This window comes from Microtus ochrogaster, chromosome 4 (genome assembly GCF_000317375.1).
Source record: "Microtus ochrogaster isolate Prairie Vole_2 chromosome 4, MicOch1.0, whole genome shotgun sequence".
Taxonomy (NCBI): domain Eukaryota; kingdom Metazoa; phylum Chordata; class Mammalia; order Rodentia; family Cricetidae; genus Microtus; species Microtus ochrogaster.
The window spans coordinates 15,587,180-15,603,599 of NC_022011.1; the positions used below are offsets into that span (position 1 = coordinate 15,587,180).

Here is a 16,420-nt window from a genome sequence, read left to right on the forward strand (position 1 = left end):
CCTATGATGAAAGGCCTCCCCAGCCTCCATCCTGATGAATTATGCAAACTCTCCAGCGGGTGTGCCTGACATCCAATTAAGTCCTTGGCCAGGTTGATAACACAGACAGATTAAAATGTAATTCATTGGGCTTGACATTTAGGCCCCAGTGTGAGCGGCAGGGAAGAGAAACAACACGCCTGGGTACCTCGTGTGCATTTTGAGAGGGGGCTCTCAACTACCTGTGTTGGCTTAGTTAATGCCAGCTTGGAGCAGTCAGCTTCCACACAGTGTTTGTGGTGGACTGGGCAAGGCCCATGATGGGCTCTGAGCCAAAACAGACTCCTCCCCACTCCCCCTTGTTCCCTCTAGACTTTTAATTTGGAAATAATTTGAGATTTACACAAGAGTAGCAATCACAGCACAGAAAGTCCCCATAGATCCTTCCCTGAGCGTTCACTGGTGCTAATGTCTTATGTAACCACGGAACAACGATCAAAGCGAAGAAATTAACATGGGCACAGTCCCGTTAACGAAGCTACTGACGTGTTTTGGGTTTCGCCCAGTTTCTCACTAAGGTCCTTTTTTCCTGCTCCAGGATCCAGGCCAGGACCTCACATTCCAAAGCGGCATTTTGTGATCATGACTCCCCAGGGAGTTCCTCTCCAAGGCCCAAGCCAGTGGCTCTCAAACATCATAATCTTAGCAGGGATTTTGCTTAAAGGGCATATCCTTCAGTAGACATTCTGATTCGGGAAGCGTCTGCTCCAGCCTTGGCATCTTCACTTGCAACAAGAGACCAACAGAGAGCTGCTGACCCCACACTGCCCCCTCTGGTCTCTTGGTTCTTAGTTCCTTTGCCAAGTCACTTCTCACCATCACCATGTGGTGTCCCTCACCTCTTGGCTTAGCCTCAGGATAAAGCTGTGTTCCTTCCATCCATCCCCCCCCCCCACACACACACACAGACCGCCGTCAGATCTGTAGAGAAGGGACTTGGATCCATGCATTTCTCCCCTTTCCATAACTGGGTTATCCCGGTCAATAACTGCCCAGAGACACAGGTCCTATTTGGAGAGGGCAGCAACTGGGACCTACTTGCCTGCACGGGAGTCTCCATGTTGTCCATAACCCTGCAAGGAAACAAGGTTTTGTTTTGTTTTTCATTTGATAAAGCAGACCTAGGAAATCTCAGAAGGTGTGATTAAATCTCGACTCTGAGTAGTGCCGTCCTGGCATATACTTGTTTAATATTTTGTTTAATAAATGTGACTGAGCCGCCCGTATTTTTTCTTACGGTCTCAATTAAGTAATGGCCAGAGGCTGTAGAGGCTGTAAATAGGGCCAGACTTGGATGAGATACTAGTGGCTGCAGCAATGGGTCACCTTGTTCTTGTCTGTCCAGTACCTGTCTTACCTAGGAGGCTACGAGTAACAGGATGTGAGGATCAGGTGTAGTTGCCCTCCAGGGTGTGGTACAATAGGGCAGCAGGGACTTAATAAATACCTTCTGCATAAATGAATGATGACATGCATGAGTACATACACAAGAAAACATAAATGAATGACCATGGTATGGATGTGTATATGAGGATCTAAATATTCTCATGCATGTGTATATATGTATGTCCACGGGCATGTGTGCATATAATGAATAGCCACAGAAAGGAGCACATGAGTAAGTGAGCAACCACATGTCTTAGTATAAGTGTGAGTATATCAGTGGGTGGCTACAGACATGAGTGTACAAGTGAGTGCGTACATGAGGCTCCTTGTGTAGCTGTACAAATGAGTTAATATGCAGATGGTATGCACATGCTCAGATGGACTTGCTCCTGCCCTGGTGGTGATTGGATAGGCTGAGCTGGCCAGAGGCTGACAGTCTCCAGAGATTGTGCCCTATGAGCAGGACAATGAGCCAGTGCCCATCTTCATGCCTCTGCTTACCCAGCTGTGAAATGGGAGCTTGTTTCTTCCATCCCTAGGCTTCTCTGATTTATGAACTTGTTTCCTTAACCCCACCCTCCTGAATAGCTTAAAAATAGGACTAGATGAGGCTTGCTAATGGCTTCATGGAGGATCTGGGGGACCCTATTGGCTCAGTCCCTCTGTGCTGTCTAGTTCTTGCATGACAACAGTCAGGCCCTAGATATTTCTTCCCACTTTGCTAGTTCTTTTCTCCTTTCTTCCTCCCATCTCTCTTATTCCATGTCAATGTCTGGAGCACTCCTTTTGTGCTTGGCCTGTGGTTTTTGTTTGTTTGGTTGTTTTTTGTTTTTTTTTTTCCCCTTGAATGCTCCCTTCCACACTGTCAGATGGAATCAGAAGCCCAGAGCAAGCTGGTATAGTATGGTTCTTCACAGACAAGGGAAGACGTTGGGAGCGCCTTGTATCTTTTAAAATAGACCTGTTGTCGTCGGAATATATTTTTAGCCCTGTGAGAGATTGGCATGCTCTCTGTACCACCATCTGCCAAAGGCAGTTGCTAGGCAACCGACACTGACGACAGCAAGGGGATGGCTTTATAGAGGATCTGGGGACCCTAGTGTCTCAGTCCCTCTGTACTGTCTAGTTCTTAGATGACAACAGCCAGGCCCAAGAGAATAAACGCTCCTATCCTGGGAGAGTACAATTCAATTCAATTCAAGGTTCATGAGCTGAGCCCAGGAGGGGCTGCCCAGGCAACAAGGACAATGGGAGCTGCTGTCTCTTTGGGGGGGTAGATGTTTTATTTAGAAAGGTCAGGTGCTGCTGCACTCTCTGAGCCAGATAGCATAGCCACAGCTCTATGGTGCCATAGGCATGGGCCTAGGCTGGGCACAGACTATTTGCAAATGGTCAGTCCAGGGCAGGCGCCATGGAAGGAAGCAGCAGGCAGATGGCTGGGGCTCCTGGGCACTCACCCAATATGGATTATTTTTCTCTGTGTGTTGTCTGGCTTTCCCTGGATCCTAGTCCTAGCTCCTTCAAAGCTGGATGTCAAACCAGGTAAAATTCTTCCGTATAAAGGAAGGCAAAATAATTACAGAACAGGACCCGGCATCGGAGCTTCACTGTGCCTCTTGCGGCTTAGCTGTGAACTCAGGGAAGCCTTGCATCTCAGAGACACAGTCTCTTCTATGAAAGACAGAATTGCTCTTGCTGTGTTCTGGTACTTCAGAAAACAGTACCTGGACGTAGGTGTGTATTGCCGAACAGAAAATAAGTAGATACCCATCAATTTTAAAGCAGAGAATTTAAGTCTCCCACTGCGAATACCTATTCTCCTTCTTATTAACAGACTCGAACCCGAGTGTGACTCCAGGCTCCCTTGCAAACAAAGTCTCATCCAAGATGCTTGAAAAGAATGGGAAGGAAAATTGCTTCTCTGAGAGTTCCTTGTAATCCAGGGCACAGCTATGCCTGTAACAAAAAAGACAAAGCAGAGTGGGAGGCAGTACTAGGGATGAGGAGGAGATGGCAGAGCAAGAAGATGGCAGGAACCTGGGCTGCACCAGAGCTTAGTGTAGCTCCCTCAATCCAAGAGGATGGAGTGGAAGTGTTATTTGAGGGGCCCTGAGCGCTGGTGGGTGAATGCGGAAAGTATGTTATCAAGTAGGTATCACAGTGGATGGGCAGAGGTTGTTCTATGGGGAATCTCTGGGAATAGGGGAGCATCTTACTCTGATTGCTGGCAAGGGGTGAGGGAACTGAGATAATGTTCCCCTGACACTCATCAGTTCCTGAGAGTATCGGTTCTCTTCCAGTCTTCTGTGTGCTGTGGACAGAGTGAATGCCAATAGACCTAAGGCAATAAATATTCTGTCAAATATATTTTATTTGACATTTTTAGTATGGTGACATGGAACACAGAGAAAGAATCATCTTGCTCAAACGTTAGAAGACATAACAGACCCCATATTTCCTGACCAATGCAGTCAACACAGAGCTAAATGGGACCACACGCCTCAAGTTTGCTGTCTACAATTGTGGGCAATTGTTTCACCTTTTGGTGCCTTTGATTTATTCTTGGAAGCTCACAACTAAATTGCAATGCGATAGATGATTGGCTCCCTCTCTCTTCAACTGTGGTACACCTTCAGCTCACGGTTATTGATGCCCATGATGCCTTTCCCTTTCTTTGAGATACCCTTAGCTGCTCTCTGGTCTACCCCAATGGTCTTCCAGTTTGTCCTGGTATCTAACTGCTTTGTTTTTTGTTTGATTTAGTTTAATTTCCAGGCACCGGTTGGGTGTGGTGCTAAATATGGGGAGATGGCTGGACTTAGTCAGGGGATGTCCCTCCTTCCTCTCTGCCCTGTTTCATAGGAGAAGGTATGAAGGGAAGACTCTTGTTAGTCACCACTTCCAACTTTGCCCACTTCCCCAGCAGGCTGAGGCACATAGGAAAGTGTGCAGGCAGTTCAGGGAGGCTTCCCAGTTCCCTGTCATCTCCATCACGGAGTAGAGACAGAGGGCAGTGGTTCTCATAGGCGAGAGGACAGTGTAGCTTTAGCATAAACCTAGGCAAGTGAAAATGACCCTTTTTGGCTTGTTTCCAATCCAAACATCTTTCCACTTCCTCTCTTAGGAGGCCCTGGGATGAGTGCTTGGCCTTTCCATGAGCCATGGGGGCTCATCTGGGAGAAACCGGAGTGGTACAAAGACACACTAACTCACCTGAGGTCACCTGTCAGCCTGTGACAGAACAGTAGATATACCTGACCCAGCACCCTTTGCGTGACTTTCAGCATAGCACGCTGACTCTGCCTCTTAACCTCCCTCAGGCTGCTCTTCTGCCCAGGTCTGCCCTACTACCCCAATGTTGTTCTACTCAATGAGCAGTTTATGTCACTGCCCTTGTAAGGCCTAGCTTGGGGAGTTTTCCCAGCTCTTGTGGCACAGCCAGATTACGGTGACTATCATACCTTCTTGCTGGTTTTTATTCCTGTGCCTGTGGCTTCCTTCTAAGGAAGAAATAACTTTTTTCTTATTTTTATCCCCTTTAATTGAAACAGTAGACATAAAGGAACTATATTTTCAACCCCAAACTTTCTTCTCCCTCCCTCCAGGGTCTTAAGCAGATCAAGATGCAACTGACAGGCTTCTTTCAGCCCCCACTTGGCTTCACTGCTGACCATCCTGTTCCCGACTGTGCCGTGTGGGAGAACCCAGACACATTGTACAGCTGCATCTCAGTGTGTCCCGCGTTGGCTGGAATTCAAGGAGCAATTACACTCAAATGACTATTATTACAACCCACGTCAATCAGTAGCCTTCTCCTCGAATGCTCTCATGAGGAAGCAGGACACTCTCAGATGCTGTCTGGTTTAGCCCAAGTGTCTTTCTGGTGACTAGGGCATGTGCGTCATCTGGAGGGAAAGCCACTGATCACCTGTAGCCAAGCGTACAGAATAGAACCTGTATGGTGTGAGACGGCAGGTTCCGGGAGTTAGGCAGGTCTGACTTCACATCCCATACGTCACTTCCTCTCTCTGTGACCTTACACCTGGCCTTAACGTCTCTCCATCTCCTGGTTCTGTAATCATGAAGGCTTTGCTTCAACAGCTGGATGCCGAGGCCCAAGCTCATCTACATTTTAGGCTGCTTAGGAACACAAAGCAATGTGTACAGGGAGACTTTCCTGGAGAAGCTGGAACTTGCCCTGGAGTGGGAGGAAGAACCACACTGCACAGCACATTGGCAACTCTTCTGTAGGGTGTGTGTGGGGGTGTCCTAGGGAAAAGAGTAAGAACAGTGGGAACTGGAAGACCCCCCACAATCATGCAGTTCCAACTGTGTAACACTACCTTGGAAACTCTCACGGGAAGTGAGGGAAAGACTGCTCCTGTGGGAGTCTGGGGGAGAAGAGGTTCTTGCATGGGCCCCTGGAGACCTGGTTAGAAACAGCAGTGCTATGATTTCAATCTGAAACGCCCACTGTAGGCTCCTGTTTTGGCTCCCAGCTGGTGGAGCTTATTTGAGGAGGTATAGGTCTAGCTGGTAGATAGGTCTCTATGGGAGGGTCCCTACCTAGTTCCTGACTCCTCCTAGTTCCTACTCCTGGTCCGCATGATGTGAACAGCTTCCAGTACACGTTCCTACTGCATATTCCTATTGCCATGGCCTGAACCACCATGCCAAGCTATCTCGGCCATAATGAAACTCCCTGAGACCATGAGTCCAAAGAATTCTTTCACCCTTTAAATTGTTTCTGTCGGCTATTTTGGCCACACTAACTCTAAAAATCACTAATAAAAATGCTTCTAAAAATGGAGGCACAATCAGCCAGGCAACCCTTTTTGCATGCATGGAACACGGGCATGGACCTTGAATCAGTTTTGTAAATTTGCTTCATTCAACTCAATAAAGTATTTTCAAATCTTCTTTGGGTGAGAGAGAGCACAGGGAGTTGGGGATCCAGGGATGATAAAGTCAAGTTGGCCACTCTTCTGCTTGATGATATGTGAAATGCTAGGCTAGTTTAGCTTTCTGCTGTTGCGAAATGACCAGATGCAACTTGGAGGGGGGATTTATTTGGCTGTGAGTTTTACATCACAGCCTTTCTTTGAAGGCAGTGAGGATAAGCACTCAAGCAGGAGCAGAGGCAGGAATCATGGAGGAACCCTGCTTGCTGGTTTCTTTCCAGGCTTACTTTCAGCTACCCATTTTGGTTTGTTTTGTTTACAGATTTTTTTTACTTTGTTTTATATATATAGGTGCTTTGCTTGCAAGTGTTCCTGTGTACCACATGTGTTTCTAGTGTCCTCAGAGGCCACAAGGTGACATTGGATCCCTTGAAACTGGAGTTAATGAAGGTTGGGAGTAGCCATGTGGGTGCTAGAAATCAAAACTGGGTCCTTTGGAAGAGCTTTCAGTGTTTTTAGCTCCTGAGCCCTCTCTCTAGCCTCTTAGCTACCTTTCTTATACCTCCCAGGACCACCAGCTCAGAGGAGGCACCACCCACAGTGGGCTGGGCCCTCCCATATCTATCAGCCATCAAGAAAGTGCCTCACCAACATGCCCAAAGGCCAATCTGATGGAGGAAATTTTCAGGTGAGATTCTATCTTTCCAGGTATGTCTAAGTTTATGTCAAATGGACAAAAAAAAAAAAAAACAGAAAAAAAAAAAACTACAACAACAAAACTGACCAGCATAGGTGGTAGGCATTAAAAACACAGGACACTGACTCCTGCTGGGAAGCAGGAAAGGGAGGTTTGACCTGAGACATAAAGGATGAGAGTGTGGCTATTACACTGTGCTGGAGAAGTGGTTTTGTATGTCACCAGCAAGCTGCTAGCAGGGACAAGTCACTAAGCTCCTATGAATCCCAACTTTCTTTTCTGAATAATGGGAACAGAGATAAGATACCCTCTGGGAGCATCTGTTTTGAAGGCTGGTGTGTGAGGCACAGACACAATGCCTGTGTGACCCAGGGGACGTGGGGATTTTAGTCATGATTTCAACCGTGGTTCAGGGAGGAGGCAGACTCTCGGGGAAGCCATAACCAATGAGCTGCTTCCTTTTGCTTATCTCAGACTCCTCATGGGGTTCAGGGATTCCCTGTCTTCTCCAGCACCAGGTACTAGCTGGCTCTGCCCTCACCTCGGTGCTCGTTCATGAAAGACAGAAAGCTAAAGAAACACAAGCCTCACCTTAACTCACCGCTATCTTGGGTATCACTTTAAGTCCTAATAAAACTCCTACCAGATGAGACTGCCCTCTGTGATTAGGACAGCCCTGTCCGCGGAGAACTCAGTGCCCTGAAACTCCTTTTCCTTCATTGCTTTTTGTTTGTTTTAGCCTCAGAACTAAGAGACACCTCCCTTGGGAGTCAAGCATGGCCTGGGATTTCTACTTAGCAGGTGCTGAATTGCCGTGTTTCTTGGTCACTGTAGCCCGTTCTGTCCCTCCTCACATTTTTGACAGGTTTTCATTTTCTGAGTCTTCAAGCTATGCTGTTGGTTGAGAACCTTCAAGTTCGCAGTTACAGCAACTTTTTCTCACTCACTTGTGAGTAGTTCCCTGCTTTCTCTGGTGCATACAGTTTCCTTGATGACCTGTGGATGCTCTGCTTGAGGTCAATAAATGACCTCACCTATACAATTTCTGATGTAAAAGAGATTGGAAGCCAGAGCGAGATTGCTGAGAAGTTCACCATGGCTGTCTTTCCCCTTCTCTTGGATTTCTTTCTCACTAGTCCTGAGAGATTACAATGCAGACGGGCTGCCCTTGTCTCCAAGGAAATCACAAAAATTCTAAATCCTCCTTTACAAATGAACAAGGCAAAGACTAGAGAGACTGGGTGTGACTAGCCTGGGTCTCTCAGCTCAAAGCTACTAGAATAGCAGAACCTGGATAAGGAACAAGACTCTCCCGGCCCCCATATCACTGGGACATCTTCTGTTTCTCACCATTGGCTAACTCTTTTGCTAATTGGCAACTTCTTCCTTCCTTCCTTCCTTCCTTCCTTCCTTCCTTCCTTCCTTCCTTCCTTCCTTCTTTTCCTCCTTCCTTCCTTTTTTAATTTTTAAAATTAATTTTAATTATAATTGCAGTGCAATGCTGGGCATTAACTCAGGGTCTGGAACATGTTAGGCAAGGGTCTTCCTTCCCCTGAGTACTCTGCACTCCTAATTAAACAAATGTTGGTTGAGCCACTGTTCTGATTCCATGCCCTGAGTTGGGCAGATGTCCCCTGAGACTGCCCCTGTACAAAGCTGACTGATACCTGCTGACAGAGGGGCTTGCAAGTTCCCAGGGGGGTTTCATCCCAGGCAGTAGCTTGGTTTTCCTCTCACCTAAAGGCAGTTATTCTTGAGTTCGGTAGCTCTGCCTTGGCTTCCTCCTCTTCCCGTAAAACAAGTGCTGGCCCAGGGTTCTGTGGTCAAGGACTCAGAGTTCAAACTCCCTAGACAGAAGAGGAATGGCCTGTCCCCAGGCTGGTCCACTGCCAGAATCCAGATGGAGGCAAACTCTTTATTGCCTCTACTTCCTTTCTATTCTTTAGTCTCTACACTGTCACCTCTCCCTCGATCCCAGGGCTTTGATAATGATCTGTGCTGGTACACCCATGCCCTTGCCTTGGACTCCACCACCCACAACCCTCCTCTGGGAGCTTGCATTGTAAAAAAGGAGCAGCCAATGTTGGCATCTCAGGAGAAGGTGGGAGATGCCTTTAATAGTTCCTATAAGTTAAGGGATGTAAGATTGTACCTGATAGGGACCATAATTTGAGGTCTTTGGGGACTTCTTCAAGAATGTGGAAGGGACCTGGGTGAGGTTCAAAGACTCAAGGGCCTCCTACGACGTCACAACTTCTGAAAGTCTCAACCACTTCCTAATAACCCCATCTTTCCCTCAGCCTTTGATGTGGGGAAGGGGTACTTAAGATCTCAACATAGTATCAGAATTAGGAGGAAAAAGTCAGAACGGTCTCCTCTCCCCTCAGACTCTCCACGTCTTCCATGGGCAGCTTCTTAGGACACTGGTCCTGATGCGGGAGGAAAGTGGTAGACAGTGGCACCATCATGTCATTTCTCCTACCTGAGGATGGGGACAGCATCTTTAGGACTTGTCAAATGTCACATAATTAGCAAATTCCTAACCTGAAATATTGCTCAATTCATGTCCCCTGACTGTATCCTCTCCCAATGCACAGTCCTTTAAAGAGTGGGTGTTTACATGCTTTTATAGCCTGTCCCCACTTCTGAGGTGATGGGTCTTTTGCTTTGTTATAAGTGGAACATAAAGCATAGGGCATCTTTAGTAGCTTGTGGCAGGTGAACGATCAGAGCTGTGCTCAACATCCAAATGCAGCGTCCAAAGCCTCAGAATCAAAGGGAAGGAATTTTGTCTGAAGTCAGATCCCAGGTCATCATTTCAGCACTTCTGTCATTTACAGGAACCAGGATGGGGGAATTTTGGCTGCAGCTGGCTCCTTGTGCTAGCAGAGAGATAGTCCCAGAACGGCTAGGACCCACTCGTCAGCTTCAGCACTAAAATACAACCCATTGCTAAAGAAGAGGGAAAGAGGGACGACTCCAGTGGGGTCAGCACACTGTTTGCAGATCTCTTGGCTTGGCCTGTATCCCTCATAGAACAGGAGAGGTGCCGGTGTTTGCCATGGAAACAGCCAGAGGGAAACTGGGAGGATTTAGAACTTGGTGATTCTAGTCTATAGTATCGCTGGCACCCAGTGCACAGGGGAAAATGAGCGACACCTACATCACTAAGAAGTCTGGAGGAGCCAGATCCCAAGAGCAGGTGCATAAGAAAGAATCCTTTTCACCAATGACGGGGAATCTGTTCTCCAAACTACAAGGCTGGGGGCAGCTTAGTATATTTTGGGCACATGGGGTTTATTTTAGCTTTTCATGAAGCTTTAAAACACCAAGTGAGGAGGAGCTTAAGCGCTGTTTCTGTCAGTAAAGTGCCTACTGCCCAAGCCTAGGGACTTGAGTTTGAATCCTGAGTATCCGTATCAAAGCCAGGCAGTACTCTTACTACCTCAGTGCTTGGGGAACAGGCGGTGACAAGGAAATCATTGGAGCTTGGTAGTTAGCCTAGTCAATCAGTGAGCTCCAGGTTCGGGCTTGGGGAGAGGTCCTGTCCCAAAAGTAAGGTGGAAAATACTAAAGATGACACCTTATGTGGAACACTGACCTCCAGGAACATCACACACAAACACACACATGTACACACACACGCATGCACGCACGCACACATGCACATGCACGCACATGCATAAGCATGTGTGCAAAGTAAACTTCTAATAGTGTTCTCAGCAAAATGTTTACTCGATGCTATCTCTGTCTGGGGAAGGACCCTCAGTCAGCCTGGGTGATGTGGGCAGCTTTTCCTTGACCCAGGCAAACCCTTTTCCCTCTTTATTTCCCAGGTTTCCTTGCTTCACGAGTGTTTAGAATGAGTTGTACCCACCAAGTCCACTTCTGAGCACAGCGTGTGTGCTCTTGGACAGAGACTCTGTCCTTGGGACTCAACCCTGGTGCCAGCACAAGGCATGGAGGTTAAGGACAAACTAGTGGGTGAACGGCCACCCAACTCCTCGTGGCGTTTGGTTGAAGCAGGGTGAGCTTGTATTTTGCACCTCATCCTGGTCCCACCATTCTGCTTGCGTCATTTCCTGTGGGTTGTCACCGAGGTCCTTCCCAGCTCTGGGAAGCAGACTTTGCCCTGGGTTGTGGGCTTCAGCTCTCGGAAGCAGCTAGAGCATCACACACTATTTTTTTCCTGGACTCGAGTTCCCCTCTTCCCCATCAGACTCCTTCCCAGGCCTCATTGTGGGACGGCATTGAGCTCGTTCTTCCAGACTGCAAGGCTTCTTGTCTAGCTGGGGCACAGCTATTATCCCCGGAGAGGGGAGTCCTGTGCTTTCCACTGAGCAACTCAGCTGCCTTTTCTCTCTGTCGACGTGAGAGGGTCTGAATGGCCCATAGTTCTTCTCAGCTTGAAACTTCCCTATGGTCCCAGGATCCTATGTGTTCCTCAGCTCTCGGCTGCTGGGATAAAATGCTTGAAAAAGTCAACCTAAAGATGAAAGGCTGGGCTCATGTGGCAAAGGTTTTAGTCCATGGTTGTTTGGCTCTGTTGTTTCTGTCTCCAGATCTGTAATGAGGTGGGGAATCACGGTGGTGATGAAGCAAGGGAGCTAGAAGGGATAGGGGGAGAGGAGGGTAAAGGGAAGAGGGGGAAGGGAGAGGGAGGGAGAGAGGGAGAGGGAGAGGGATTCCTTTAAGGGGAACATCCACAGATATTTATTCCATTCAACTAGGTCTTACCTTCCGGAAGTCTGTTACCTCTCAAGAGTCCATCAGTTTATGAATCCATTACACTGATGAAGCTAGATTTTCCATGGTGCAATAAATTCCTAATACCCCCACCTCTGAATATTGCAGCATTGGCAACAGCCTTCAACACACCAGCCTTTAGGAGACTTTGTATCTAAGCCATAACATTAGATAAGGATTGAAACACACTTTCTTGCTTTCTGTGGCCTTGAGACCTCTGTGTTTTGAAGTGGAAGAGGTCAAAGAGAATGATCTGGAGCCTCAAGGCTGTGGTAACATTAATCTACTGGTTGGGAGCATCAGAGGCCTGACGCTATTGCTCCAGTAGCTACTAGTAAGAAGGTGCAATGTAAGCTCGGATTTTCTGGGTTTCTGCTCTAGATTGAATCTGGAACGCTACTTCAAGGCTTGGTTTCCTCCAACCTGTAGGTGGTAGAACCTTTAAGAAGTGGGGCATAGTAGGATATTTTTAAACCACCAGGGGTGTATCCTCCAAGGAGACTGTTGGACGATGGCCTCTGCGTGAAAATGAGGACATGGCTACGCCATGGAATGGGTGTGGACAAGGGTTTTGTTGTAGATATGAGGGAGAGAACAGTCAGAGGCATCTGGAAGAGTCCAGGGCAGGGGAAGGAAGAAATATGGCCTGCAGACCGAATTGGGCCATGAGAAGAGAAAGGGAGGAAGAGCAAGAGAGGAAGAGAAGAGAGGAGAGAGGGCAAGCAGACCAAGAGGAACTGAGAATCAAGCTAACAAAGAGAAGAGAAGACAGGAAAAAGAGAGAGCTCATGGCCAAGCTGGGTTTTATAAGAATCCTAAGCTGGGGGAAGGGAAGGGAAGGCCCTGGGCTGGTGGGGGTCAGGGTATGGCAGCTGGGATGACTCTGTGAGAGGCACTTGCTGAGAGAGGCTGGAAGTGGGCACGTGCCTGGACAGGCTAAAAGGCCATTGTTCTGAGTTTCTTTGAAATCTAACAATCCCTCTTTCTTTCTGACTCGATGGCTATATCTCAGGTCGCTTGCTTTACCTCGTGCTCCCACCATGATGTATCCACTTGTTACCAAAGCAACCAGACCAACTCACGGGGAGCTGGAAAACCTCCCAAACTGCAACTCAACACAAACGTTCCCTCTCCTAAAGTCAGTTGTCTCAGGCATATTGTTACAGTAATAAATAGTCAACTACACATTCACCTCAGCTTAGCTGCCTTTTCTTTGTGTGCCCTGAACTTAGCCAAATTTCATTTGTTTATCACAACATGTCACCTGTTAAAGTTACCTGCACACGCACGAACCCCCTGTTCTGAATTTAGATCAGGTAATCTTTATGTCTCGCTTTCTTCGTATCCTTCCTACCTCCACCTAGTTCTACATATAAGCCATTTGGTGAAGTTAATGGGGTGTCAGTCCTTTCCAGGAATGGACAGACAAATAATATGTTGCTATATGATAATACATTCCCTATTATTCCTTCTATACACTGGCCATTTCTCATCCAGCTCACTGTCATCTTGTAGTCATTGCTTCAGAGAAGAATGGGTCAGCATAAAAGAGCAAAACTAAGAGTCAGTTCTAGAATTTCTGAGGTCTCAAAGCCATAGACTCCAGAAGAGTAGAGAAGTCTCTTTTGGGTGGGTTGTTTCGAGACAGGGTTTCTTCTCTGTTTATCCCTGGCTCTCCAGAAATTTGCTCTGTAGACCAGGCTGGCCTCAAACTCACAGAGATCACCTGCCCCTGCCTCCGGAGTGCTAGGATTAAAGGCATGCTCATCCACCTCCCTGGCTGATTAGAAAAGTCTTATGCTCATGAACGTTAACAAGTTTGTGATTCTGGGTTGCCCAATGCTGTTTTTGTGTGTGTCTTGACAGCTCCCTTGCACCAAATCCATTGTAGTGAAAGCAGAACATAGAGTTCCCTACGAGGACCTCTGCCCAAAGTCAAGACCAGAAACAAAGAAGCCCACAGCAGCAAGTAGGGATGGCGTCATAGGCTTGGAGCTGAAACCAAGTGGCAGTGTCAGGAAATTCAACCCCATGGCGTGGTGTCATGTGCCTGATCTAAAAATTGTTTTGAGTTGGAGAAGAATAGGGCCCTGTTTGCGGGGTTCCTGAGTTTGTGGACCAGAATTCCCACACATGCCTATGCTAAGCCTGTGTCGCACAGCTGTTATCTTAGACCCTTTTGACTGGTTCTTTCTCAGTGAAAATCAGAGGGTTCACCCAGACTGATGGAGCGCTTGCATTGCCAGCTGACAGTGTTTTCAGGACTTTGTCCTGAGTGGGATTTTGGCCAGTCAATGACTACACAGGGCTAACCAAATCTATTAGCCAATGTTGGGGAAATGTCCAGGCAAGCATCGATAGGACAAGCTGGAGCCCTGTTGATCTGTGATTGACAGTGAACGAAGGCAGACATGGCCCTGATGTCCATCAACCTGAATATATGGCCAAAGAGTTGACTATTTTTCATCTATACCAATAAGTAGTCATCAGAACTAGTTAGAAACAGGACTATTAACTCATCCTTCGGTAGGTTATTGAAATTTAATTAACTCCAGGAAGTGGAAAAGTCGAGCTCAAGGGTTGATTATTAGCACTGAGTATGACCTTGAATAAGTTTTATATACCTTTTCTGAATTTTAGATTATTTCTTTTTAGAAAGAAAGTATCACAATAAGAGAGCTACCCATGAGGGATCTTGTAAAAGTGAACAGTACTGAACAGGGACTTAGCCGCTCATGTCTACTTGATAAATAATAAGCTAGATTGTTTGAGAAAACTCCAACTCATTCTAGGGCAGAGGATCTTGTTTGGTGTTTTATGTACTCTTGAAAACTATATGATCCAGAGTCATTAATATTATTTTATGTATTTAATTAGATTGAATTATTCAGTTCTGTTCAGATCTTTATCTTTAGTTTAAGCAAAAATAAACCTTTGCTTATTTGATTATGTGGATTGTTTTGTTTAAACTTTGTGCCTGTTTTCTCTTTGCCCAAGGTCAGAAGTGTTTGCTTCACATACGGAGGCTGTGCTGTTAGAATTGCTATGGGGTCCGGTCCTACTTAGATCCACGAGTGTGCTTGTATGGATTCCAACAAGTAAGTGTAGATAATACCTATTTTAATTGCATAGACTTTCTTCTTCCTGTCATTTCCCCTAAAAATAAAGTAGCCCAATTACTTATAAGAAATTTTCATGGTGTTGAGCATTATCTATAACTTAGAGATGACTTAAATAGAAGAGTGTGCACAGATTCTATGCAGATACTATACCATTTTATCTGACGGACTTGAGAGTCTCCCTCTCTTCCTTTCTTCCTCCGTTCCTCCTTCCCTCCCTCCCTTCCTCTCTCCCTCCTTTCCTCCCTCTCTCTTTCTCTCATGAAACCAAGTCCCCAGACACAAAGGTAGGAATTTATATTTTGGTAATATTTCTTCTCTTAAAATCTACTCTCCCAAGTATACTACAAGATTACACTCTTCAATTGCTGTTTGTAGGTGACTTTCACTAAACGCGTTTACCAATATTAACAGATAGAGAGAGGCTCAAGCCTACATTTTTTTTTTGTTGCTGGTTCTGTATTTTTCTTATGTCTTATCTTTTCTATTCCTCCTTTCCTCATCAAAATTAACTATTTCTTAGGATTTTTGGAGAGTTCTATTATTTAGTTTACCACCTTCATAAGATAAGAAACTTTCAGGATGAACACGTTGTTAGACTGTGGCAACCAATTGCTAAATAATGACATTCATCACCGATTTTAGTCACTTGTGTCAGCTATCTTTGTTTGGGTCAGAAATTTATCAATTTCCTCTTTAAAGAGTCAGCTTTGGGATCCATCTCCATTAGCACCTAGCTATTTTTCTGTCCATCATAGTTAACATCTCATTATTTTTCGATTCTCTACTAGTATCTTTCCGCTCTGTTATCATCTTCTTTTTGCCTTGGATTTACTGTGGTTTTTCTCCTGGTTCTTGACATAGACGATCAGGTACTGCTGTGAGAATTTTTTATTATGGGCATTTCTGTTTATAAATGTCACCCCAGCACTGCTTCTGCATCACACATGATAAGCTGCGGTGTGTTGCATCTTTGTTATTATTTGTCTCAAAATACTTGCTAGTTCCCACTCATATTTTTCTTTGGCCTACTGGTCGTTTGATGCATTCTACATGCTTGTAAAGTTCGTGTGTTTCTTTTGTTACTTTTTTCTAGGTTCGTTTCATTGTGGTAGTTGATGTGATTTCCAACTGCCTAAATTCTCTGAAATCTATTTTGTTGCCTAACATGTGGTAAACCCCAGGGAATTTTCCATGTTCACTTGAGAATAATGTAGAGTCAGCTATGCTAAAAATGTATGTATGTATGTATTCATTCGTTCATCCTTTGGAAATGAGATCTTGACAGGTAGTTCACACCATCCTCAAACTCTTGATCTTCAGGCTCTTAAGATGTGTGTGTGTGCCTGCTGTAGTATGTGTTTCTGCTGTGGTGTGTGTGTTCCTGCTGTGGTATGTGTGTGTGCCTGCTGTGGTGTATGTGTTTCTGCTGTGGTGTGTGTGTGTGCCTGCTGTGGTGTGTGTGTGTGCCTGCTGTGGTGTGTGTGTGTTCCTGCTGTGGTGTGTGTGTGTTCCTGCTGTGGTGTGTGTGT

General features: G+C 46.1%; 1 protein-coding gene across 1 annotated transcript in view; it reads left to right on the forward strand.

Moving 5' to 3' along the window:
* The window catches only part of Ces5a (carboxylesterase 5A), a 280,153-nt gene that overhangs the window by 216,508 nt on the left and 47,225 nt on the right, over positions 1-16,420 (forward strand). The window contains exons 21-22 of the mRNA XM_026778600.1: positions 6,896-7,014; positions 14,767-14,867. Coding sequence (XP_026634401.1) covers positions 6,998-7,014; positions 14,767-14,867 — 118 coding nt within the window. The 5' untranslated portion in view covers positions 6,896-6,997. The remainder of the gene's footprint in view (positions 1-6,895; positions 7,015-14,766; positions 14,868-16,420) is intronic.